At 44.1% G+C, this 27,655-nt stretch overlaps 1 protein-coding gene across 2 annotated transcripts; it reads right to left on the reverse strand.

Annotated features, from left to right (window-relative positions):
• Positions 1–317: 317 nt before the first annotated feature.
• ADTRP (androgen dependent TFPI regulating protein) lies at positions 318–27,258 on the reverse strand. 2 transcript variants are annotated; one of them, XM_061592008.1, is made up of 6 exons: positions 26,738–27,253; positions 24,588–24,722; positions 21,134–21,235; positions 5,146–5,261; positions 3,271–3,422; positions 318–1,611 (listed from the first exon to the last, which is right to left on the reverse strand). In XM_061592008.1, exons 1-6 carry the CDS (start codon positions 26,894–26,896, stop codon positions 1,565–1,567), a joined length of 711 nt encoding a protein of 236 aa, XP_061447992.1. In that variant the 5' UTR covers positions 26,897–27,253; the 3' UTR covers positions 318–1,564. The 2 variants fall into 2 exon arrangements, with proteins under 2 accessions (XP_061447992.1, XP_061447999.1); XM_061592015.1 differs by lacking the exon at positions 21,134–21,235 and having other exon boundaries at positions 26,738–27,258.
• Between the last annotated feature and the right edge of the window lie 397 nt (positions 27,259–27,655).

The raw sequence follows: 27,655 nt of genomic DNA on the forward strand, positions 1-27,655 counted from the left end.
TCTGCACCTGATTTTCCAAAGCGACAATGTGTTCTCCATAACTTCCAGGCTAGCTAAAAATTCTCAGCTGTCTCTACCTCTGTCTATCGCAGACTTCAGGTGCCTCCTCCCCAAATTCTGATATCACATTTCTAAAGTAGGAGAGAAATTCCAGTTCACTGAATAACCCCTTTTCACATCCCTGACAGCCCACTAAGTTTGTCAGGCCAATCATAGTGACATTTATGATAACAAAAAAAGCTAAAATCATTATACCATTAAAATGACGGTACTGCCTTTTATGCTTGAGAATGCTGACCATTAAAGGACACATTGGGTCAAGTTCATTTCTTTATTCATCTTTTTAGAATGATTGTTCCAGTTCTCCAAGGCTTAATAAGACACTTAGAATAATAACAGAAATAAACTAGCAAGTGAGGTTAGGAAATTAATGTAAAATGGGGCAGAGAGATTTGTGTTAACCCTAATGTTAACATCATGTTAAACATCATTACATTATTTTGATTCAGGATTACCATATCTGAAACCCGAAAGAGGAAGCCATGTAAATGTCAGGAATCTCATTAACTCTCTCCCTCTCTTTCCTTCTCCCCCGCTCTCAGATATTAATATTCCAGATTTCTTGCTGTAGCCATATTGGACACTTCCAGATCTGTTCTTTCAGTAATTAAGGATGAATACTTATCCCATGGCATTGAATTCAAAATGGGACACAATGTATTTTTTTAAATGTGCAATAATTAATTTTTTCCTTAATCATCTGAAATGTCGTCAGTCAATTTTGTCCATCATTCTTCACGATGTAGTACGAAAGTTTCATTTAAAGATAGGAAGTCCATTGTCAATTTGATCTAAATGTACTGGTTCTGGATCAGGTTCTTTACGGACTGGGGTCTAGGACTTTCCCACCCATATTTCCTAAGGGCCATATGCACACTGAAGTCATCTAGAGAGCCAAAAGCCTTCCAAGCCTGCAGCAGTCCTCCCAGTGTAGGCACTCCCCCATCTCTTCCTGTTCAGGAGAAGCGAGGAGGGTCTAATCTGCACTAGAATTGCTGCAGCAAGCATCTAGCATTGCTTGGCATTGTAGGGGTTATAGTTTCCATAGCAATGTGACACACTGGCATGAACATTAAAGGCCTGAGACAAGTGCAGGTTGGGCCCACTGACCCCCCCTTCCCCAAATTACTGCACAGGAATTGCAAGGGTGGTACGGTAGGTACAATCTATGCCAGAAAGATTGCAGCAGCCTTGGAGAATTCTGTGCCATGGCAGGCACACATTGTTTAATTGGCACACAAGGCATATGGCTTGATGTATATGGGGATCTATTTAGAGCTTTTTGGAATCCACTGAATCCCTCCAGAACCCTGGAAGAGATCTGCCCAACCAGACCCCTAAATCCATTCCCAGAACCCAGGTATTTTTTAGAATTTAGATTCATTGGAAGACACTAAATGCTGAACAGCAATGAGAGAAGGTTCCACACAGAGAGATCTTCCTGCTCGACTTCATTGGTTTCATTCTTAATTCATCTAGGTCTTTCTCTGGCACCATCACAGTTTCATTTGCTTTTGCTTCTATAAACGTCAAGACGGACTATGGAATCACCTGTGCAAAGGCATAGAACAACAGTAATTACTTGCTGGAAAGATAAATGACAGAAATTCAAACAATTTTGATTTTGTTCTGTACCACAGAACAGCAGAGAGCTAACTTAGGGGTCAGCAACTGACAGCTCCTGGGCAAACTCTGTCCCCCTGAATGGTGCTACCTATCATTTTGCAATGCCATACTATAGGTAAAAGTGAGCTGTCTGAGTAAGAGTTGCTGGTGGGCCACAAGACAGCCAGAGCACTGGTGTCCTTTGCTCCCATCTCAAAGGGGCTTTGTTGCAAGATTAACTGTTGACCTGGGTAAAGGTCTAACCTACCCACAAACTGTAATAACAAGCATCCTCAGCCACAAATGAGAGACCACCTGCCACATCACATCCATGTTGGTGGGGTGCTGCCTCAGGCCGTCACATGGCCCATAATAATGTAGTTTTGGGATGCCTTTGCACATTTGCATACCATGCCAAAGTTCATAATTTGTTCCATGCATCTTATCCCTGTCATGCATATTGGATGAGGAGGATTCTGGCCACCATTCCTTCTGAGCAGGGGAGTCACATAGACAATAGTGAACAGAAAAGCTGTAGCAGACTGAACATGTGCCAAGGATACTGATATCGCAGGAAAGCATAGAGGAGGGTAGCTAGTATGGGGGCAGACCATCACAGTAGCATAGAATAATTGGATGAGACCGTTGCTATGGCTATGAGAATGTAGGGGTATATATCTTCTTGGCGATCACTCATGACTGAGTAAGATTGTCTTCCAAAATATAGTCTTTAACAATGGATCCGTCTGAATCTGTATCCACCGCTGATGTACCAGACCATGACTAGGGGCTTCTAGATTTCACAGTCCTTCCCCCGTCGCCATTTGCCAATCGCCATGAGACTTTTGTTATGGAAGACGCCTGTGTGTGAATTTGTTTTATGTGAGGAGATCGGCGCACCACGATCAACACACAGTCTTGACAGAAAAAGGCTTTGATCCAATGGCACGGGTACCATGACGATTAGAAGTCCTTTATCTGCTGCAGCCTTCATCTACCTTCACAGCCATTGTAACATACACATTGTTATCCTCTGCCTGTTCTGCGGTTGAGGACTTTCTTGGATCGTTCTTTGTCTGGTTCCTCTCCCTTGACCTTACCGCCATGGGTGACCCTTATGGGAGTACATGACTCCCGATGGCATCGCTCACAGGGTTCATTGGAACACTCAAGTCCACTCACCACTACAAGGTGACGATCCAGCGAGGGGAGGGGTATATATATGTTTGTACCCACCCACCATTTTTAGTCGAGTTATGTACTTTCCTCCAGTAAAGCGCTTTGCTGAATAAATAACCTTAAAACAGGCTTTGGCTTCGTTATTGAGTCTCCTCCGAAAAGAAACTAGTTGTAAATTCCACGACAAGGATCACGAAAGAAAAAAAATGACAACTTTGGCATGCAAGTGAATCTACAAGTTCTATTAGCCTGATTTACCTGTGAAGAATAAGAATCACCAAGTGACCAGGGAGGGAACTGAGGAAAGCTAAAATAGTTTTTTTCTTTCATTCCGTTTTGTTTTGAACAACAGAAGAATGTGTAGGCTAATAAAAAAAGCCTGTGGGCTAGTAACTTTTGAGAATTTATTTGTAAGAAGGAACTCACCCCAAATCATGTGGCAGAGGAATTCTCCTGTGTTATAGATAAAGAGGAGGAGGGCGGCACTCCCAAAGAAAAAGGCTGCTATTGCAAGTGGACTTAGAGCCTCAAAGACAGGGTATACCCACTTTCCAGTCACTGAATAAATCCACAGGATCCTAGCAAAGAATTTTAGTTAGAACATCTCAATTTAAAACACAGCCACTCAGATAGTCTATACAACTCTGCTTGCACTTCAGGTGAAAATAATATGATTTCTAAGGGGCAAAGTGAATGTTATGATAAACACACTTTTTAAAAAGTGCCCTTTAACTGGCCGCTCATTTTTTGAAAAGAAAAGCAACCATGGGGTCCCAATCCAGAATATGTTCCCAATCAGAGCCCATGCCACTTTCTTCTCAAAAATCACCACCCTGTCCCAGCTGCTATTTGCCCCCAATAGACAGCACCTTAGAGGGAGCAAATCAATGGGGTAGGGCTTTTTTTTAATACATTTTTAAAAAAACAAACATGCATTTATTCACAGATACACAAACTTTTAGGAGATGTTTTGGCAGTTGGGGTAGCCAGACATGTTATGTAGATGCCCATGTGGGGCCATTGCAAGTAACAGGAAACAGAAATACCCTCAATACATGTAGTCTGATGTGGTTGATGTTCATTTAACAGCCTACTCCTATGCGTGTTTACTGCCCAGATGTGAGATACACCTGTTGCAGGGTGCAGGAACTCAATCCGCACTCAGCAGTTAGCCTTTCAGAAGCAGCAAGAAGCCTCTGCAAGAAAGCTCTGCGTGGTTGATCCTTCCACCTATTAAAAAGCGTAGATGGATTGGGGGAACAGGAGCCACTTATTTTTATTTATTTATTTATTTGATTTATATCCCTCCCTTCTTCCCAGAAGGAGCCCAAGGTGGCAAACAAAAGAACTAAAAACGCTTTAAAACTTGCAAAGTTATTTATGAATGCAGGCCATAGATCATGCTAAAGGTTATACATAGGGTGTAAAGGGTATGCAAGCACCTCAGCTACAACCATCTCTTTGGCTAGCCCTGGCCCATCTAGTTTCCTTTACTGAAGAATAAAAAAAAAAAAGTAGGAAGGTGGCAGAGCTGGAGGTTGGTGCTCTTTGGTGGCTAGGAAATGTTTGGAACCATAAACACTAAACTCCTTAGAATCCAACATTTCTCTTAAGAGGCCTTTCTGGGGGCTTGAGGGATGTTTTTGAGAGGTGATTCAGCCCCTAAATATTCTTTTCTGGGATCTAAAAATACCAGACATTAATGGCAGAGGGATTAGGGACTAGCAGAGGCTAATCATATTCTAAAAGGGACAGGCTTTCCATCCAGAGAACACTCACCATTCCTATAGTTCTCCCTCATCACAGCTTGCCATACTGCATTGGGATGAGTTATACCTATGGGCCAGAAGTTCCATTCCTCCTGGAATATGGATCCCTTTAAAGCAAGAGTTCTGAGGGAATCCCAAGGATGCCTGCCCCAAGCTCACAATAGCCAAATGAGAGCAAGCAAGCTCGTGCATGGGAAAGGAATTTCAATAAGCAGTGTGAATAATCTCATTAAATCTAGGATTTGATTAGGCTAAAAAGGCCATCATAAGGCCTAATGTTTGGTTGTATAATGCAGTTGTTCAACAACTCCAAAACTTCTCTAAACTCAGATCAGGAGTCTATTGTAGCTGAATAGTCAGGATTTCTTTCAGCAGGGTTAAGAAAAGAACATCTTTTCAACTGAGGTCTTTGTAGCTGTATGTAATTACTAGGTGAGAGAAGGAATTCCCTCTTGGCTTCTTGCCTGTTAAAGAAAGATGTAAAAGCATCATGTGAAAGAGACTTTCTTCATTAAAAAACAAAAGCTCTTACCAGCAGAGGTAGGCAGAAGAGGCAATTCCTAATAAGCTGAGCCCTTTCCCCTTTGATGGATAATGATGAGGAGTAATAAAGAGGTCCACCAGGACCAATGGAAATATAACTGTGTGCTGGGAAGAAAACACAACAAAATTGTACTCACTGTGAATCTACGAAACTCCTCATTAGTTATCATGTGTACAAAACTTTGTCCTGGCCTTTCTGAAGTACCACAAGCCTGACTGCTGGGTGAGACAGGCTGTATCGATGTAAAAGTCAATACAGTAGGGCCCTGCTTTACGGCGTTCCGCATTACGGCGTTCTGCTGATGCGGCAGCTTTCAAGAAAGGGAAATTCCCCGTATTAAAGCCGATTTTGCGACATTTTGCGATGTTTTCGTGACATTTTTTCATGACGCGGCCCATTATAGTCTATAGGGCCCCGCTTTATGACGATTTCCGTTTTACGGCAGGGGCCTGGTCCCTAACCCGCCGTATTAGCGGGGCCCTACTGTATCCTTCTTACCTGTTGACTGAATGTGCTAAGTGGTAAGTTTCTGGGGGTACTGATGATGGGCTGTTTGTTTTTTGTTCTTTCAGCAGAGCATAAAAGCAAAAAGACATTGATAGTTTGCTACAGATTTTTTATGGCTTATTTTAAGGGATATCCTTTCATTCTGATGATTGCTTCCTCCTATATACTACTACAGTAGGGCCCCGCTAATACAGCGGGTTAGGGACCAGGCCCCTGCCGTAAAGCGGAAATCGCTGTAAAGCGGGGCCCCATAGACTATAATGGGCCGTGTCACGAAAAAATGACGCCAAAACATCGCAAAACGGCAAAATCGGCTTTAAAATGGGGAATTTCCCCTGCTTGAAAGTCATCACATCAGCGGAACGGCGTAATGCGGAATGCTGTAAAGCTGGGCCCTACTGTACGCCAGTCATTATAAGGAAGGAGACAGAGCTTGTGAAGCTGACGGAATGCCTGGATTGCAGCTCATCTATATAGATTCTTTGCATAAACACACCTTACACCTCCACTCTTTCGTAATGAATCTCTGATAGCAGAGGATGCGTCACAAACAGTAAACAATACATGATAGAAAGGAGACACTCAATGGGTGATCTAGCCTGGCCAGGCCAGACCTTTTGCACCTTGGCTTGCTTTTTATTATTATTATTATGGTTTATTTCTATGCCGCCTTTTGGCAAAAAGGCCCTCAAGGCGGCTTACAAAAAATAAACACAAATATAGAAATACATATACAGTAGGGCCCCGCTTTACGGCGTTCCACTGATGCGGCAGCTTTCAAGCAGGGGAAATTCCCCATTTTAAAGCCGATTTTGTCGTTTTGCTATGTTTTGGCGTCATTTTTTTGTGATGCAGCCCATTATAGTCTATGGGGCCCCACTTTATGGCAATTTCCGCTTTATGGCGGGGGCCTGGTCCCTAACCTGCCGTATTAGCGGGGCCCTACTGTAAATAAAAACAGTACAATTGTTAAGAATATTTTATTTCCAGGCCCCAAGAGTTGTTCAGAGATGCTAAATTGAAGCCAGAACTTTCACCGCAATGAATTGTGGAACTTAGAGTGGGTGGGGAACAGAAGGCTCTAAGTTTCGTTTCTTCTCTTGTGAGAAGGAACGCACAGAGGCGCCTTACTGACTGTAATCTCCTGGAAAAGAGATAAAATGTATCCCATTCTGGATTGTTGATATTTCCCTTATCTTGCCTCACTTTACCCATCCTGTGCATATTAACAGACTCAGCACAAAGGAAGAAGTGTTCCCAAATACTTTAACTAAGAATTGCATCCATAGTTTTACGTCATACTGCTGAGTTGAGAACTTCCACAGGCACACTAGACCCATCCTTATCTCTTAATAGGTGTCAATCTAACTCTCTTCCTCGCCTCTTATCTCAAAATAAGTTTTCTTAGATTGACAAGTGTATGAATTCTTTATCAATCTCTCGCTTTTTAGAAGCGTAAGAAACGTAACAAGGAGAAACAGATGCGCTTGCATATCTCTGTAATATTGTATTCCCTTTGTTATAATTTTAATAATATTGTACTTTGTTTTGCTTATGAAACTTATATAATGAGGCTTCTCTCAAATAAACACTGCTCTCTACTCTGGCAGACTGCTGTCTGTGCAGGTTAGAGACCCCTTCTTGATGAAGTTGTGTGTGTGTGTCTATTTATGTTTGGTATCTGGCTGGACCACTGACAGGTAAATTAACTTGCTAAGGCTTGCACCCCTATTCAGGGCTGAGGGGTGCGTTAGCTTGCCCTTCTAGGAAGGAGGGGGAGCTTTGGACCCAACACAATTTACAATAATTAAATAACAAGACAATAACGTTATTAAAAGCAACAATAACAACTTTCAATGAAAATACAATAACAAATTACACTTTCCTAACACTTTCCTAATAACTTCCTAACAATTAGACAATGTCTACTAGTTCTTACATCAATATGTTGACATCAAAACATGATACCACTGAGGTGTCCTGCTTTTGACAGTCAGGATATCCTATGCTGAAGACAGAGAGCCTTCATTCCTCAGCAGTGCTGCCAACTCAGTAAGAGTGTGTGGAAGAGATGGGAAATAGCACACACACACACACACACACCAGCATCAAGTGATTAGTTGATGCTTCAACCTAAGCAAAAGCAAGCAGCAAAAGTTGTTATTACTACATCCATCTCTTGCTCATGCCCTTCCAGCATGCACATGGGAGAAGGGTCGTAGCCCAATGGCAAAGCATCTGCTTTGCATGCAAAAAGTCCCAGGTTCAATCCCTCACATCTCCAGGTTGGGTTAAAATCCTGGAGGCCTGCCAGCTACTGTAGATCCAGTAACCAATGTGGTACCCTGCAGATGTTGTTGGACTACAACTCCCATCATTCTTGACCACTAGCCATACTGGCTGGGATCGATGGGAGTTGGAGTCCAACAACATCTGCAGGGCATCACATTGGCCAAGCCTGAGACAATATTGAGCTAAATAGACTACTGGTCTGACTCAATATAAGGCAGTTTCCTATGATCCTATTTAACTTCCCTTAGAAAACAGGAGGATATGCTTCACCTAAAGTCACCATGATCAAATAGCAGAGGCCAGAGCACTAGTTTATACAGATATAAATAGATGGTGCATTTTAATAATAACATTCTGTAATCCCACAGTGTGTCTTCTATGTTTTTAGGTTCACTTGCAACTGGCAATTGTGCTGTTTATAGAACCTTTCTGTGTTTTGCCTTTTACTGCATGTATGAGATCCAGGGGCAGGGGAGGAGCCACCAAATTAAAGACTTCAAGTTTTGAGTGGCTGAGGGACAGGTCCTGCCTGGGGTGTTGAATCTGAGCCAACCTTTGAGTTCAGAAATGTCATTTAAGTCTGCCTCCATTTCTATTTTCTCAGTACATAGCAAGTTACTGTGAAAGAACAATACATTCACAAGAGTAAATGAGTCTATGTCGATTCTGTCAAGAATAGCTAACTTTGAGCTAAGGTTGGTCAAGCTAAAATGGTTCAGCCAGAGGGAATTCTGGGAGCTTTGTTGATCCCTGGGATACTCTGCTGGAGAAGTCCAAGGCTTAAGTGCCAGACAGGCAATTTGCTAATGTCAAGAAGATGCAACTGAACCTTATCTGTTATCTCTTATCTGCTTCCTGAGAACAAAGTCAGGAGTTTGGGTATCCAGATCAAGGACCCCTTGGTGTGACTGTCTAGCCCCCCTTATCTTCAAAGGAGATCATCATGGAAGGGGCACCTAGGATGGCTAATTGGCCCCCTCCCTGTTGCCAGCTAAACCCCATAAAAACGAAGGGTGATGCTTCAGTTACTTGTTCCCAGTCCCTTATTCCAACTACTTTGACCTGCCTGCCAATGCTGATACACTGCTGGGAACCAGGCGTTTACTGAAGTGAGTATAGGTTAGGCTAGGTTTGTTGTCTTGATTGTATGTTTGAATCTCTCGCAGTATCATGCAAATGTATCTCTTGTTTAGCCTGGCTGAGGGCAATCAGTTTTAAAGGAAATATATGCTGCTCTCTTTTTGTATGTTCCTTTCTTTTCTTTTAAACAAACTACCCTTTTAGTAATGGTGTGTATTGCTTGGGGCTTATGACTCTAAATTCAGTCCTTGATCATTGGTCACTATTGACTACCGTCGATTAGTGTGGGTTAATGCCCTACAGCAGAGGGTGTAACAATAGGTCTGCTCTAGGATCTCCGTTAGTGCTCTGAATTCCTCTTAATCAGAGTGGAAGCTAAAAAACGGGGTGGTGGCAGTGTACCCCTTCCAGGATTGGTATTTGAGTGTGACTAATCCTGGGAAGGTAAGAGTTTGCCCAGGAAGCAGCGACCCCGGGGAATTGGGGCTGTTCTCGGAAGCAAAGAACCCCCTTGGGGTGCTGAGGTCAAGGGACTCTGGGGGGCAATCTTTGACAAATTCATGTTGATAAAGTTGAATACAAAAGCATTGCATGGCTGCTTATTGCAAAGGTTCCCATTTGCCACTGGCTTTCAATTAGCTCTCCAAATGAATTCTTTTTGCTAAACAATGGAAACTTAACTGTAGCATTGGCATTAGTAATGGACCATATACTGCAACTTAAAACTAGTTGAAAGCCCTTTGAATGAATTTGGTTTTCTTCTCAGGGAAAGTGGCCTCTACTCATAGCAATTTTTAATATAGCTCTAGTCACACCACACACCACAAGCCATTAGAGACAATTAAACTTCATTGCCACTATAATGTATTGTTTAATCTAGCATTCATTCAAATAAATGCAAGCATTTTTAAGCAAATTGGGGGGGGGAGAACTGTTTAAAAAGCAACTCCCCAAAATTAGGCCTGGATTGACACCAATCTCTGAGGATTGGCAAAATTGGCTGGAAACACTGACTCATTTCCATTAGGGAGTGGAATTCTACATTTCTCTGTGGAAGTGAACTTTCTACCCTTAGGGAACAGTTTCCAAATGGAATTGCCTGCACTGGTGGTATCTCTGCATGTCTGCCATAGAACCTCTACGTGCCGCAAAGGATCAGTAGTATAGTGGCAAATTCAGAAGTGCAGGGTCCCTTCATGTTAGTCATAGCCATGCCCCTCCCCCTTTTTTGCTGTGGGGTTGAGAATGAGATCTTTGTTAATGCCTTCTCCCACAACAGACATCCCTAGGAGCCAATAAGCATAAAAGGGGAGAGTGTTAGCTACTGAGAAGACTCTTCCCAGTGGCTGACTTGCCTCCTTTCACTCTGATTGGCTCCAATCAGCAGGAAAGGTCAAAGAAGCATGTTAGAAGATTCTTCTCAGTGGCTAAGATACTCCCTTTTCATGCTGATAGGCTCACAGGATGCTGGAGTCATGGAGACTCTGCTGGGACCCTATTCCCAAAAAAGTAAGGGGTGTACAACCCCCCAAAACTCTGGGTGACTACACCCTTGCAAAGGTTTCTGGGGAGGGGGTGTTTTAGAGTGCAATGGTTTGTTGGGCCACACTGCCACCTCTCACAAACAGAAAGCACATTCTGCAAGAGGGGTGGTGGCCATCCAGCTGTCTTTCGAGGAATTTGTCTTCTGTCATCACATCTCCTTATCAATGAACTCCCATGGCACCATGGAGTTTCCTGGAACACAATTTGAAAACCATGGCCCTGTGGGATGTTTTTTGACCCACTACGATAACTGGGTTCCGAGCTGCCACCAGGGATGGCCCTTTCATTAAGGAGAGTGAGGTGGCTGCCTCGAGCAGCAGATACTGGGTGTCAGGAAATTGTCAGCTATTTAATGTATTGTTTTTCTATATTTTTACTGCTAGGGACATGGGGGAGGCACTTGTGAGATTTTCTGTCTCAACTGCCAAAATAACTTGGCTGGCCTTGGGTACTATATACCTTGATTTGTGGGAGAGGAGGTAGCGGGTGCCATTTGTTGCTCCGTCTCAGGAAGTAAAATATCATCAGAGATTAGAACAAAGAGCCTCAATCTTACAAGTCACCCTTCTCCTTGGAAAACTAAAGCGTTTATTAATTGGAGAAGTAATGTCTAGCCAACATTACTACCAGATGGAGCTAAACAAGGACTTATGTACTTCCATAGTCTCAGGGGAAAAAATGCTGTCATGTTGAAGCTAACAGAACGTGAGCAGAGAAGTGCCAGGTTGCCTCAGCCATAAAGTCAAAAAGTTGGCCTTTATGAGGCCATTATCGTTCAGCTTGCCTTCCCCTCCCCCATAAGGGGATAATGATGCCGACTTGCCTTACAGGTTGTTGGAATGATTAGTGAAATAATGCATGTGAAGCCACCTAGCCTCCTCATTGTCCCCTTCAACACCTTTCCCCTTGGAATACCACCCATCCAGGCCTAGCAGTGCTCGTGGATCTTGGCCCCGCTGATGTACAAAGACATGGCTTTGGCTAGGAATGTTGATTGCAATCTTTTGTCCACGAGGCAGAAAGAGGAATGAGTGTGCAAAGGCCAAACAAGATGGAATTTTCCACGATATGATTTTTTTTTTATGCTCAGAAGGATGACGAAGGATGTATGATATGGGGGAAGACAGAACACAGAAGCTAGAAGCAACATAAACAGATACGTTTCAACTGAAGGGGTCTGATATACACATGAATGAAGGTGCGATGAGACAAGTCAGCAGCAGAAAATATTTCATCGGATCTTAATAACAGGTTCAGTATCTTAGGGATACATGATGGAACTGGAAGATATCCAGGGGAACAGGTTTGAGGCCTCATATAAAGCAAAATGTTCAGATAAGCACAAATGTATACTAGCAGAGATTTAGTAGATCAAGGCTGTCAAACCAGCCCCAAGGAACTAACTTTGATGTGAGGCTTGCTTTACATTTTTCCTTACACCCCAAAAAGAATGGAGACGTGAAATATTAGACCTAAAATGGCCAAACTGATGGATAATGAAGTACCATTTTTGAATGGAGATTCTGTTATCAATCCCAGAAACCATAAACAAGGACTAGTTTGTGATCTCAACAGACCTTCCCAAGGACTATCTGCATATCCCAGTTAATCTATCACAGGTTTCTGAACTTCATCTGCACAAAACATCACTACCAGCCCTCCCAATTCAGGCTATCCTGGTGGCCCTGGTAGCTCATCTTCACCTGCAAAGTGTTTGGTCTTCCCTTGTCTAGACGGTATTCTGATCAGATCATCCAATTTCCTCCAGAGGAAAGAGGACATGAAACAGAGCTTACTATGCTTGAGATCCCATAGACTCATTATCAAAACAGACAAGAGCAACTTCACTCCACCCCAGCAGATACAGCAACTGGGGGTATGGGTCAACATAGCAAGGACAGAGCTTTCTTACTAGGGGGTTGTAGGTAGAAGGGGGTTTTCAGGAAACCAAAATGGTGGCTAACAGCTTGTGACTGCTGAGTGGAACACTGTTACCACCACCCACCACAAAAACATAAGTGGCAGCAAATAAACTAAAGAAAAGAAAAGCATTGATATTCACATCCTTAGATGTTCATATGTGCATGTGTGTTTGTGTTGGGATGAGGAAATGGTAGGTCTTACACTTCCTGTCCTTGCAAATGAAATAGGTAAGTAGTTAGCTAGTTAATGACACCATTGCAGTAGAAGGTAAAGGCATTTCCTCCTCCCGCTATCTTCCCTGTACAAATATTACTGATATCCACATATGTAGGCATGTACTGATTCATGTTTAGCAATATACTCAGTCAGAAAAATAAATAGGGAAGATACTATAATTCCTTGCTATGTGGAGTTATGTTCAGTCTTACTTCCTCCTTCATTGGCACATGACTGAGGCAGTACTCATGGTGGTAGCCTCAGTCAGTAGTACAACAAATTTTGGACAATGTGGTGGTGCCTAGCTCTTCCCAACTCTTTTGCCTCCTTTTACTTCAGCTTGCTGATACAAGGGCATTTTGAAATGTTCTCACATTTGTTCATAAGTGAACTTAAATTACTTAGAAAATGCTGGTTTTCTTGGAAAACATGGACATAACAAATGTTAGCCAAAAGGGTCCATCAGTTAGCTCCATGCCTAAGTTGAATAATTAATGCAAAATGATTTGCCTTCTGAGTGAGCATCACACTAGTTCTGAAAAATCAACTCATTCTAACTTCTCTGCAACATAAAATATTTAGGCTATGCCATTTTTCATTTAAAACAGTTCATAATGCTTTGGGCTACAGTCCTGCACCTACTTTCAATACATGCCAAAGGAAGCTTTCCTTCCAATGAAATAACAGGTTTGAACTCTGATCCAGACTGTGACCACAGAGAGGGACAAAGTCAGAGTATTTATCCTCACATTACTCTGTGAGATAGGCTAGGCTGAGAGACAGTGGCTGGCCAAATGTCACTCAGTGACCTTCCTGGCTGAGTGGGGATTTGAATTTGGGTCTTCCCTGTCCTAAGGTACAATTCAACTTGCATCTACACTGGGATGAGGGGGGTTGGATGTGGCAGATCTTCAGATGAGCTGGCTTGGTCCCAGCTCAGCTGGGCTACGCCTGCCTAAGTTAGCCCAGTTCAGCCTGGAGCAGCCAGTCCAGTCCAACTGAGCTGGGACCAGTCAGCTCAGCTGAGACTGAAGCAAGTGGAGCCAGCATAAGGCCCGAAAAAGGGGCGTGTCAGGACATGTCAGGGAGGGGCTGAGATGAAGAGACTTAGGCCATATCCAACTCGTGTTCGGAGTGTTCCTGCAGGTCCCAATCCAGGCCGGGAAAAAGGTTGATCTAAGAAAATAATTACAATGGAAGTCAACGGAGAAGGTTTCCTTCCCGATGGTATTGTGGGGAGCAGGCTTTACTTTCTTGTCCCTGCATGCAGCCCCCAGCTGAGCTGGTGTTCAGCCAACCCAGAGGATCCTGAACAACAGTTGGATGTGGCAGAACTTTATGCTGGCTTCTCTTGCTCCAGCACAACATACGCTGGCTGCCCCTGAGTTGGATTGCTCCGCCCATCTGATACTCTAACCACGACACCACACCAGCTTCTCATGAAATGAGCTTTAAAGTGTGTGTGGGCAATGCCAGGTGAAATCTCTGAAGCCACAGGAAGGTCCAATAGGATGTCCAGAGTTCAGAGGGTAGAGTTTCACAGCACAGAGCACTGATCTTGTAGCACTGCCCTGTGTTACAGCTAGCAGCCTAATACGCACTGAGAATGGAAGGTTGAGAGAATCAATCTTGAGTCTTGGATATGATGGCTATTTCATTCATTTTGGCTCTTATGACTCAGTCTCATACTGAACTTTTCCACCCACCAATTCCCAAGAGGACACATCATGAATTTCACACACACCCACAGCTTCTATTTCCTGACAGTATTTTAGCCCTCAACCAGCAAGGAGCTTTAACATATCATTTCCTTTCTTTTTTGTTTGTTAAATTAAATTTAGAATATAAGACACAGAAATCAATTAGCCATCATTTCACTATGCTGCTTGATGCTACCACACATATTCGCGGCTCGGCTGGAGAGGTCCTGCTACATACCTTTTTGGATTCTTTCACTACTTTCTAAAAACTGCCAAACATTCATTTGTATTCCCAGATGTTCTACATTGTATAACATTCTGTTTACACCAACAGCAGTTTCATTCTTTTATATGCACTGCAGTAACCATCCTAGAAAGTGTCTCTCCACTGCCTCCATCCCTGCTCCATTTAATGACTGCAGATCTTTCCATTGACTTAAACTTGGCAAGCAATGATTCACTGACATCCCTGCCCCCTGCCCCCATGCTTTAAGGCTTCTTTTGGCAAGTCAGGTGCCCACTCATTGTTGATGTATCCTTAAAGAGGCACCATAGAAGCAACAAAAGAAAATTTGCAAAGTCTGGGGGACACAAGCCTTTCAAAGTTAAGCACTTTTAATTCATGGGAGAGATTAAGTATGTTTTTGACCCTCCCACTGAGCTCAATTGAAGTTAAAAATGTGTAAGCTGCAGCACTAGGGGGACTGAAGAAGACCTGCCCTGGGAGTGAGTATCTGAGCATCTGGGTGCTTGCTGCTCGCTCCTCTGCGTTGTTGTCTCTTGAGACAGCTGACGTCCCTGGTAAGTGCTGCAAGGACTGGGACCCCCTGCCTGACCCTGGCTCCAGAGAGAGGCTGCAGTTAATTTTGCAGCCTCTAGCATCAGCTGCTGGCTGGGTCAAGAAGCATAAAAGCCTGGCTGCTCTTAGGGAGGAGCCCTGAGAGTTGGGGTGCTACTCTCTTCTATTTCCTTCTCCCCTTTTTTCTTTTAAACCAATCTAGAGAGATGATTGGTGGTAGGGGGTGTGTGTGGCACATGTGTAGTTCCTGCACAGGGTGAGAGCCTGTGCAGTGAACTGAATGATAGGAGAAAGTCGCCAGAAGCCTTCAGAGTGAGAGTCTGTAACTGGCAGAAGGCTGCCCCCCCCGGGTGTGAGATGGGGGGGAGTAGATCTGTCCTGTGTGAAAAAATTGAATGGGTCTGACTGTTCCCAATTCTTGCAGATGCCTACTGGGATAATTGGCTCAGGTAGGTTTTGTTGGTGGGTTCTTCTTGGATCCATATCAGGTGTTTAGGAGGAATCTCACTAAGGAGGAACATGGGTGATGCCACCCCAATTTTAGTGATCACAGGTAGAGGGAAGTATAGCCATGAGGAGGTGGTGAATTGCCATAGAAGACGAGGGCAAGGCTGTCTGCGCCTTGTTCCTTGCTGACACTCCTTTCATGGATGGGTTCCTCATTGCTCATCTGCTGTGCCCAATGCCTGTGTGTTGTTCTTTAATACTAGAGCGGTACACAATAAGACCATACTCATCCAGGATTTGATCGTGAATGAAGGTGCCGATTTGGTGTGCATTACCAAGACCTGGGTGGGTGAGCTGGGAGGAGTTGATCTGACCCAGCTTTGCCCACCTGGATACTCGGTGCAACACCAGCACAGGCTGCAGGGATGGGGGAGAGGAATTGCTGTGGTCTACAGAATTTCCATCTCTGTCACCAGGAAACCACTCTGTCTTGGAGCTGACTGTGAGGGGCAGCACCTGGTGTCGGGCCAAGGAGACAGTAAACTAGGGTTGCCGCTGGTGTACTGCCCACCCTGTTGCCCAGCAGCTTCTCTGACCGAGCTGGCGGAGGCTGTCTCAGCTGTGGTATTGGAAGAGCCCAGAACAATAGTGCTGGGTGATGTCAATGTCCATGCTGAGGCTCCCTCTAGTGTTCCGGTTTGGGACTTCATGGTTTCCATGACAACCATGGGGCTGTCTCAAGTTGTCAATGGCCCAATGCATAGGGCAGGGCACACCCTCAACTTGGTCTTTGCTCCAGATGGAGGAAGGGGAAGTCTGGAGATAGAGGGGGTGGATGTCACCCCATTGTCATGGTCAGACCACTTCCTGGTGAAGTTTAGACTTATGGCTCCTATCCTTCCCTGCAGGGATGGTGGACAGATTAAGATGGTCTAAGTCCAGAGACTAATGGAATGCACAGGATTCCTGAATGACCAGGGAGAGTTCCTGTTGGAATAGGCAAATGTTGCATGGTCACTTTAAGGGATATTTGGGGAACATCCCATGTACCTGTTTTACCATGATGTAACTTCCTAATGGGTGGGGGTTACTTACCTAACTTCCTCCTCCTTTGTCCTGGGGGATTTTTGAATATTCTCCATTGCTGATCTTCCTACCTTTGAGAGAGGCTGTATGGCATGATGCTCTCTGCTAAGAGCATCAATACCAACACCAAGATGGACTGAGACTTCTATATTTTTCTTTCTTCTAAGCCAGAACCTATCTTCTTCTGAACATGTGAAGAGGTTGTGAGTAAACATTCTTTTCTTTTACCTAAAGGATTGTGTCTGTCGTTATTTATATAGAGAAAGGTGGGGCTGGTTACATTCTCATTCTGCTGCTTGTATTTTTATATCTCTGCTAAGAAATAGGACCAACCAAATTAGTTCCTATTTCTGTTTGTATTTTTATAATACTGAACACTTCCAAGTAGATAGAGCAGGTGGACCCTGTTGAAGCCCTTGTCACGCTGTGGAACAGTGAGACTGTGATGTTCCTGTATTAATGTATATATGGTAAGTGCTGTTTGTATAGAAGATATGTGGTAAGTGGAATGAAAGAGGAGGGGGGAGTAAATGAGCAGTAGAATGCTGGATGATTGGCTGAGTGTTAGAATGGCTGAGCGTATAAAAGGAAGAATGACAGTTGAATCTGGGTGGACGTCGGTGGGTTGTCTGAGAGGTGTTTGGTGGGGTTTTTGAGAGGAGATTGTGTGGAGAGTTGGTGGATGTGGGGAGAGTGTGGAGTTCGGATTAATACTAAGACAAGTATCACAGGAATAGATGAAACCATATGCTTATGTGCCTTTATAAAGTAATCTTGTTATTTCTAATATTTAATAAACACTATTTTGGTTTACCGGAGGCCTGATCCTTGGCTGGGGAATATACAGACCAGAGGGGAGGGCAAGGTACTTACCAAGGCTGAAGGGAAACTGTAACAATTGGTGGCAGCGGTGAAGGGAAGAATATAACACCACAAGTATCCAGAGCAAACCAGAATTATATGCATTCTATATAGATCAAAGGGATTGGGACAGCTTAAGCACGCAGTCACAGAGGTAACCTGATTGAGAGAGACTCAGGCAGAGTCTCTGGGAATACTGGTTATAGGACGTGACTGGTGATGCTGCCTAGCAGGGGGATCTGGTGAGGTCTGTGCTAGAGCGGAGAGAGAAACCATAAAAAAGGACAGTCCGGACTGGTGGAGTCCCTGGTGGTGCCTAGTGACAGGCAGTAGCCACAAGCAGGTAGGAACCTGACAGGGAGAGCCAGGGAAGGGCATCACAGAGACATGTTGGGCTCTTGACATGGTTGGCCCCGAGCGCCCTCTCCGGCATTGTGGAGACCGGTTTGGACCTTGGTACACTAGTGAGCTAAGGGCAATGAAACAAGCTGGATGACGGCTAGAGCGCAAGTGGCGAAAGACATGTTGCGAGGCTGATCGGGCAACAACATAACTGTGCCTACTGTGTGCGGGTGAGGCCGGTGAAGAAGGCCCACTTCTCTGCCTGCATTGCATCCTCAAGTAGCCATCCAGTGGTGCTTTTCCGTATTGTCAGGGGTCTGTTGACATCAACTCCAAGAAATGGAGTATTAGACGCTTCAGAGGTCCACTGTGAATTGTTTCAACGCACTTTTGAGAGTAAAGTTGCTCACCTCCGTAGCAGTCTTGATGCCCCATCCACATCTACTGTAGTCCCCAGTGATGTGTCCAGTGCAACGTCTGTTGCAGCTACTTGGGAATGGTTTCAGTTGATGTGGCCTGATGACGCAGACAAGGTGCTTGCGATGATGCGGCCAGCAACATGTCCTCTCGAACCTTGCCCTCTTGGCTTATTAAAACTTGCCAAGGGGGTTTGACCGAGTGGATCCAGGGTGTGGTCAATGCATCATTGCAGGAGGGAGTGGTTCCAGCCACCCTGAAAAAGGCAATGATCCGACCGCTCCTGAAAAAGCCCACCTTGGACTCTTTGGTTTGTCACAAATACCCCCTTCTTAGGGAAGGTGACTGAGAGGGTTGTGGCGCAGCAGTTGCAAGTACTCTTGGATTAAACAGATTATTCTGACCCATTCCAGTCTGGGTTCAGGCCTGCTTATGGGACTGAATCTCCCTGGTCGCCCTGATGGATGACCTTTACCAGGAGAAGGAAAGGTGGAGTGCAACTCTGTTATTTTTACTTGATCTCTCAGCGGCTTTTGATACCATTGACCATGGTATCCTTCTGGGCCGACTTGGTGAGATGGGTATTGGAGGAACTGTTTTACAGTGGTTCTGATCCTATCTCCAAGGTTGTTTTCAGAGAATAGCACTGGGTGACTGTCTTTTGGCCTCCTGGCAGTTGTGCTGTGGGGTGCTGCAGGGTACCATCTTGTCCCCCATGCTGTTTAACATCTATATGACGCATGTAATGCTCCTCCCACTGGCACCACCTGTCAGGCTCCCACCCGTGGCTACCAGCAGTCAGAATCACACTTTTTATTTTTCTTTAGCTCACCCTAGCACAGATCTCACAAGATCCCACTTCTAAGCAGCACCACCAGCCACTTCCTGTAAACAATACTGCCTGAGACTTTGCCTTTAGTCTCCTTCTGGCTTCTTGTTACTATGTGTTTGAGTGCCCTTGTTGTCCACAACCCCCCTGTACTTTGTTTATAAAGTATACAGCCCTGGGTTGCTCTATATGCTTGACAATGTTACACCATTTGATACTGTTTCTCTGCCTTTGGTATTACCCTGCCCACCCTTCTGGTCTGTATCAACCCCAGCCAAGGATCAGGCTTTTGGTAAACCAATAAAATATTTATTTATAAACTCCAGGAAATAACAAGATTACTTTAGGAATGTTCAACAAGCGTATGGTTTCATATAGTGTCACTCTTTATGTTTCCAGTCTTATATATTCTGCCTAAATACCAGGCAAATATAATCCAACCCACAACCAACTCCAATCCACACTCCACAACCAACCGCCAACAACTTCCCCACAACTCCCCCCGACTCAACTGTCATCCTCATTTATACCTTCAGCCATTCAAACACTCAGCCAATCATCATCCAACATTCTCCAGCATTCTAGCCCATGTACTCCCCCCTCTTACTCAGTCACTTACCATATACCACTTAATAAACCCGCACTTACCATATTTACAGATATTAAAATACAGGGACAACGCCCTTGGGAGTGGTCATCAGGAGATTTGGGGTGAGGTGTCAGCAGTATGCTGATGATACCCAGCTCTATTTCTCTGTAACATTTGAATTGGGAGAGGCCATGCAAGGCCTGGACCACTGCCAGGACTCAGTGGTGGGCTGGATGAGGGCCAATAAACTGAGTCTGAATCCTAGCAAGATGGAGGTGCTGTGGGTTGGTGGTTCCCTAGTTCAGATAATTGGTCAGTTGCCTGCTTTGGATGGGGTCGTACTCCCTCTGAAAGAGCAGGTCTGTAGTCTAGGGGTGCTCCTGGATCCATCTTTGTCGCTAGAGGCCCAGGTGACCTCAGTGGCCAGGAGTGCCTTTTACCAGCTTTGGCTGGTAAGACAGCCATGGCCATTTCTGGACCGGGATAGCCTGACTGCTGTTGTCCACACACTAGTAACCTCCAGGCTGAATTACTGTAATGCGCTATATGTGGATCTGCCCTTGAGGTTGGTCCAGAAGTTGCAGCTGGTGCAAAACGCGGTGGTGATACTGCTCACTGGGGCAGGGTATCGTCAACATGTCACCCCGCTGCTGAAAGAATTGCACTGGCTGCCCATTTACTACCAGGCCAAGTTCAAGGTTCTAGTTTTGGTGTACAAAGCCCTATACAGTTTGGGACTAGGATACCTGAAAGACCATCTTATTCCTTATATACCCAGTTGATCACTGTGCTCTGCAAGTGAGGGCCTCCTGCAGATATCATCTTATCAGGAGGTCCATTTTGCACAACTCAGGAAACAGACCTTTGGTGTGGCGGCACCTACCCTGTGGAATTCCCTCCCCTTAAATATTAGACAGCACCATCTCTGTTATCTTTTTGGCGCCTGTTGAAGACCTTTCTCTTTCAACAAGCCTTTTAAGTGGAGACCTATCCCAGTCTGCATGTGTTGGAACTGCTTTTTAATATGTTCTTAAACCTTTTTTTAAAAATGTTTTTTAATCTTTTTTTTAGATTTTTGAAAGCTTTTTTAAAAAATGTTTTTAAAGATGTTTTGTTTTAATGTATTTTAAAGTCTGTTTTCATGATGTTTTAAAGTGTTTTTAATGTTTATGTTTGCTGCCCTGGGCTCCTTCTGGAGGAAGGACGGGATATAAGTCAATAAATAAATAAATAAATAATTGCCTGAATCATGTCTACTTTCTTTTGCACCAATCGCTTAATGATGAAATATGTATTGCAAAATGTCTTAGTCCCATTTTGTTGTTGTTTTACTTTTTACTCACCATAGCATGATTCATCCATACAGGAAAGATAAGATCAAGGCTCTTGGGGTAAATCAGCTGCCGATCATAAAGGTATAATGTCCAAAAGCTTGTAAAGATAAACTGAAACAGAGCATTAAAAAAAAAGTATAACAGCAAAGTACTTCAACCTGGATAGTGGTTGGAATCCACTTATGCATGGTTTTAGACTTTGTCACAACACTGTATGTTTTATGATTTAAAAAATCATTTTATGGAAACTAAACTGAGCTACAGAACATAGGTATCAGTCCTTAGCCTCAGAGTAGAGGGGCTGTCACATGCTTTTCTCCACATGTTCAGTGAACACGTGAGGGTGCCTGCTGGCCATGTAAAGTGCCTCTGAGCATGTCAAAGAGTCATTCTCCAAGCACTGAGTAATCAAGGCCAGCCAGGACATATAGAGCAATAGACTGACAGGCTTCCAGGAAGGCTCAAATTCCTCTCAGTCCTTAAATTCAGAGACTTGATGAAAATGCAAGAACTGTGCTCAGATTCAGTAAACCCTGTAGGATCAATTTCAGTTGTTGCAGCCCAAGGATGTGGACAGGACACTTGTGGCAGTGAGGCCAACCATGTGTCCTCTTGATTCCTGCCCATCATTGTTGGTAAAGTCTAGGAGGGGATTGACTGGATGGGTCCGGGAGTGGTCAATGCCTCACTACAGGAGGGCATTATACCCACTGTCTTGAAAGAGGCGGTGTTACAACCCCTCTTGAAAAGTCCTCTCTGGATCCAGAGGCTTTAGAAAACCTCTCTCCAATCCCTAATATTCACTTCCTGGGCAAGGTGTTTGAGAGGGTGGTAAAATCAACTTCATTGCCCTCTACTTGTATACAAAGAGTGTTGCATGATTAAAAGTACAACAGCCATTTTAAAAACTACACAAGCAATAGTATAACTGCTTTTCATAGGAATGTTCTTTCACCATGTTAGATTCTGAAAGATTTTTCTTGTCTCTTTCTCTCTGGCAAAGACTGCCATGAGTAGGAAGAGAGGAAAAGCAATGAAGAATATTAGGAGCTGCCTTCTAGATAGAGAGCCAGACCACTGATCCACCCAGCCTAATGCAATCTATTCGGACCCACAGGCAGTGTCTCTTTTTCAGCTGTGCTGTTTGAGATCCTTTTCAAACTGAAGATCCCAACGATGCCAAGCATGGACAGTATCACCAAGCATGGGACCCTCCCACTAATTTAGAAAGCAAGAAGGGTCAGAAAAGCAAAAACAGGAACCGGGGAAAGGAGGGCAAATTGTGCTGACAGGACTGGCCCTGAGGCAAAGGACAAGCTGCCCTCCGTCCATTCTGGACCAGACACTGAATCTTATTTCAACACTGGTGATGTGATAGAGTCCTCTGTGACACCTGAGGTAGCAGACTAGCCCAAGACAGGCTGCGTAGCATACCCAGGTCTGTCCTTCAATAGAAGGAAACAGACGGAAGGTTTAGGAGGTCACTGCTGCCCCCTGCCCCGTCACCCAGTATCTGCTACCTGAGGCAGTTGCCTCCTTTGCCTAATAGCAGGACCAGCTCTGCCTCTGATGATGACCAGATCTACCTTCTGGTTACCAAGTCTCCAAGAGACATGATAACATCCTCCTCATTTATGAAGAACAGGCTTAACGCCTCAGCAGTGAACCTCATCTATTGAGGGAGCCTTTTCAGTGCGTGTATTTCAATGCAAGAAAAATAATTCCAGTATCAGTTGCATTTTCTTGGTTTTCTTTTCGCATTTTCTTGGCTTTGTATTCACTTTGAACACGAGTAATCCACTTTAGACTAGACCAGAGAGGGACATAGGAGCTGAGAAAGGATGTTGTCCTGCTAAAAACAGTATGCATTGCTTATAAAAAGAAGCAAGTCTTTCCCTGCATTTAGCCCCTTACGTGGTACTGGTATAGAAACAATGGTGAAGAAGGCGAAGAAGACAGAATGACATCTGAAACAGCTTACTCTGCTCCTTTGGAGTTTGCTAAGGAAAATTGTCTCGATTTCACATGTTTACGCTGGAGTACTGATGTCTAGTCCTCACTCTACCATATGGCTGCACATGAATTATTATTCATCGTAAAGATGGGACTTTTCAAGTGAAAAGTGCTTAGCTGAGGCAGAGGTTCAGCTCAAGCATAGTTTGGCAGAGGCATACAGGAACCTGAATTATGGAATACATTTGGTTTTCTCTCTTCCTCCCCCCCTCCCCAGCAAATAATTGGTGCCTGTCCCCACAAAAGGGTCTCCCTCCCTGTTCTCTGTTGAGAAGAAATTCAGAGTAAAGGCTAATCACGGATTAACAGCACACACCACATCTAGTTTAGTCCTTGTTAGGCTGGATCCAGTGCTATGGCACGCAATGAAATATGGATGGATGGGTAAGTGCAGCTGCATGTTTGTTTTCTGCCTAACTTATCGTGTCAGAAAAAAATGTGTGCACTTCCGTAATAAGAAGATACCAGTATGGACATGACAACATACAACAGAAAACAGAGGTGTGGGTACAAACACACACGTCCCTGGTTGTGCTGCAGGTTGTAACATGCTAAGTGGCCCTGAAGGTGTTTATCTGGATTTTGGAAGTCAGCAGAAACTCAGTGGAAACATAGGAAGTTGCCTTATAGCGAGTAGGTAAAAACAGGAACCAGACCATTAGTACATTTAGCTCTGCATTGACTCGCAGCAGCTCTCCAGGGACCTTACCAGCTCTACCTGGAGATGTTAGAGATCAAACACTCTTGCTTTGTTTTAATTGCGTCGCTTGGTATATGAAAGCACCGAACGATTGTATTCTATTACACACTAAACTGCATCCGCCGCAATACTATACTACTACTACATTTACAGTAACAACAAAATAATAATAATATTGAATTATCATCATTTACCTAAAGCATCAACATTGGCTCAGAATAATCCTACAATAACTAACGCTGTCTCTAAGTATTGGCATAATAACAATTATTGCATTGGCTGCCTGTATGTTTCCGAGCACAATTCAAAGTGCTGGTTTTAACCTATAAAGCCTTACACGGCTTGGGACCACAATACCTGATGGAACGCCTCTCCCGACATGAACCCACCCATACACTACGCTCAATATCAAAGGCCCTCCTCTGGGTGCCTACTCCAAGGAAAGCTGGGAGGCTAGCAACAAAGGAGAGGGCTTTCTCAGTGGTGGCCCCCAAATTATGGAATTATTTTTCTGACGAGATGCGCCTGGCGCCAGCACTGTTATCTTTTTGGTGCCAGGTCAAGATTTTCCTCTTCTCCCATGCATTTTAGCATGTGTTTTTGAATTTTTTTTAAAAAAAGTGTTTTTCAATTTGTATATTTGTTTTTAATTGTTGTAAACCGCCCAGAGAGCTTCAGCTATGGGGCGGTATACAAATGTAATAAATAATAATAACAACAACAACAATAATATGTTTATTCAAAACTTACCGTGGAGACAGGAAAAGCCAGGCCAGCATAGAGCAAGTCTCTGAAGGGAAACATGGACTTAGCAATTTGCTGTTGCTTCATTAGTACAAATGCATCGACTAGCAGGGAGACCCCATTGAAAACAGCCTGTAAAACCTAAATTAATTACAGTTAGCATTAGCCTCAACAGCAAAGGGGGGACCACTTGAGTACTCGACTACACTCCTAATCTAAACAAATTTTATCATCTTTATCACTACTTTTATTAGCTTTTGAAAGCCCAGGGTTTTATTCATGTACCATTGGATTGAAAACTAAGGTTTTACAAATGTTTTATAAATATGTTTTATTGTATGTTTTCAATATTGTTACTTATATTGTAATGGCCATTGGCTAAAAACAATAACAATAAAGACAGGTACAGTTAATGAGAAGTTCTTCATCCATATTTAATTGTACATACCTCAATGAACCCTTAAGAAGGCAGTTTTCAGGGTGAACCATGAATCAGCACTGCGGAAATTGCCCCTGGCTAAATCTATCTTATTTACTGGAAGTGTTTTAATAAATTAGTTTGGATGGTAAACTTTACCACTGTCTTGTTTCATGGACTGAAATAAGAAGGTTTTATGAGAACTAAGCAGCTTTGTTAGCCTGAATGTGCAAAGATCCGTTAATAATAAAAAGACCACCTCAAGGGAGTATTATAGTTCATCTGTAAGGTAGCAGTAGAGCTATAGACAGACTCTTAGCAGAGGCCATAAAAACCGGAGTCTTGCTCCTGCCTCAAGGGCAAAGACAGGTTCTTCCATCTGTGAATGGTCCGAATGAGAAAACTGGTGAATACACAGCCAGACAAGCACTGTAGCATAGAGACTTTTAGAAAAGAAAAAATATTCTAAGTTACACAGGGAGCCTACACTCTACAGATTAAGGAACAACACAGGTGTGAAACCTCCGCTGAGAGAGAGGACAAGTTTAGCCATTACCCTCCAGCGGTATTCCTGAAAGCATAAAGCAAGGATGTCCAAAGGATCAATGGGTGGGTGGGAGAGCCGCCATTGACAGTCATACATATAAAGCACATGGCTTCCCTCAAGCATCCTGGGAACAGAGCTACAGTTCCTATCATCCTTAACAAACTACATGGACTGCATAGAGGGATGTAGTATATTTCTGTCCCCCAACTTAGATCATGAACCTGGCTTTATAGTTGTATATGCATGAATCAAAGTAAAAAAGCAAGATATTAAATTGCAGAAATAAGGTAAACGTCAGCAGAAACTTCCTAGCTTTGCATCAGTTCAGCAGCAGAAAAAGGGCCAGGGCCCAAAGAGCTGCTACAGGTATGCCTGAAGTCTTGGTATTTAGGACTTTCCCCTTCTGAAGTGTAGATTTCTGTTCCAACAATCGAACATGGTTGCCCCTCTGAAACTTTACTGGGGGTGGGGCAGAATCTATGGCCCTCCAAATGTTGCTGGACTACAATTCCCATCATCCCTGACCATTGCTCAGGGAAAGGAGAGGCAAGGAATGAAAATGAGCAAAGACAGTTACACAGATTTTAGGACTAAATTAGACCTGATGGCAAAAAACCTGTATCCAGAAAGACCCAGGTCTGCTTATGAATCCCTATGAAGTGGTAGTGTGTGTGTGTGGGTCATTTAAATTGTATCATGGGGGAAGCTGGCACATCCCCTGTACAGTACACACACACACACACAATTATTTTCCCCTGGTGGTCTCTTGACGCGGGATTTAACTCCTGCAAAAGGGGGGGGGGCAGCTTTAAAAAGCTGTTTTGGTGTAAACTCACATTCAGCAGAGGAATTCAGCTTCCCCCCTCACCAACCCGCATTGCATCTCCCTCTAACACACACACACACTTTGCAATTTCAGTTAGTGATGGGGCCTAAAGAGCTTTAAAGTAACCAGGTATAGAATTCATTAGGCCTTGGGTGCCGGTGACCGGTCAACGTAACGTGGTTGGACTCCCACTCGCTTGGCGATAGTAGCAGCCTAACTACGCCCCTCGCCCCTTTCCCTCGCCACACCAATGCTATTTAACAGCAGGAAGTAGAAGCCACCCGTTTCCAGAGGCGCAGAGGGCAGGCGGGCGGATATCTTCGGCGTTGCTCGGGTAACCTAGGACTCGGCTTTGCATCGCTTACCAGATTGAGAACTGTCAGAAACCTCCACAGCCCACCGTAGGCTAAGACGTCGCTTGACTTTTTTTCTCCTTTCCTCGATAAAGTGGAGAGAAAATAAATTAGGAACACGTTCCAGGCAAAGCCGAGGCAATAGTAGAGGAAGACCGAAGAAGTTTTCATGGCGCGGTCGGGAACGGCGCGACGGAAAAGCGACAGTAACCTCTTTCTCCTCCCGCGTTTAACGTTCAGCAGTTCTTCAGTAGCAGCAGCGCCGCCGCCGGCGGAGGTGCGTTCACCGTTCAAAGGAGACCAGGAAGCTTTGCGTATGCAGAAGAGGACTTTACCTTTGCTCCAGCCCCGAGTGTGCTTTTCCTTCTGTTTGTTTTCTTTTCGCCGTTCGGCAGTGCTTATAAATCCAGGTTTATTCTCTGGTTTTCACACATGAGCTTTCCACAGAGTGGATTGCAGAAGCTCAGCCTCCTTTCATTATCCGAAGCTGGACTAGAGAGCTCTGTTGATTCCCTAACCTTTGGACGGAAGGGAAGCCGGAAGGAATAACGGTTTCGTCTTATGAATGCAGAATCGAAGTATACTGTTTGCAGCTTTTGGCTTGGACAAATATTACAGGGTTTGATGTTTTGGGGTTGCAATCTTATGAGATCTTGACTAGGAGTAAGCCCAACTGAAGACAGTGGGAGTTCTTCTGAGGAAACTTGCCTAATATTCTTTGTGGAAATTGTAAGAAATTAGTGCCTTGTTAGATCTCCTTTCACGTTTAATGTTCATGCTGATATGTCATTAACATGTCTTTAGAATGTGCTGAACAGGTGCAAACATATAAGGGCAGACAGAAGAGACAAAAGCTGTAGGTAATATAGCTTACGTTTTGCTCTTCACTCAGCTGCTACTTACACACTTGTTTGCTTAATCATATTAACC

Source organism: Rhineura floridana, chromosome 1 (assembly GCF_030035675.1).
Source record: "Rhineura floridana isolate rRhiFlo1 chromosome 1, rRhiFlo1.hap2, whole genome shotgun sequence".
Classification (NCBI taxonomy): Eukaryota; Metazoa; Chordata; class Lepidosauria; order Squamata; family Rhineuridae; genus Rhineura; species Rhineura floridana.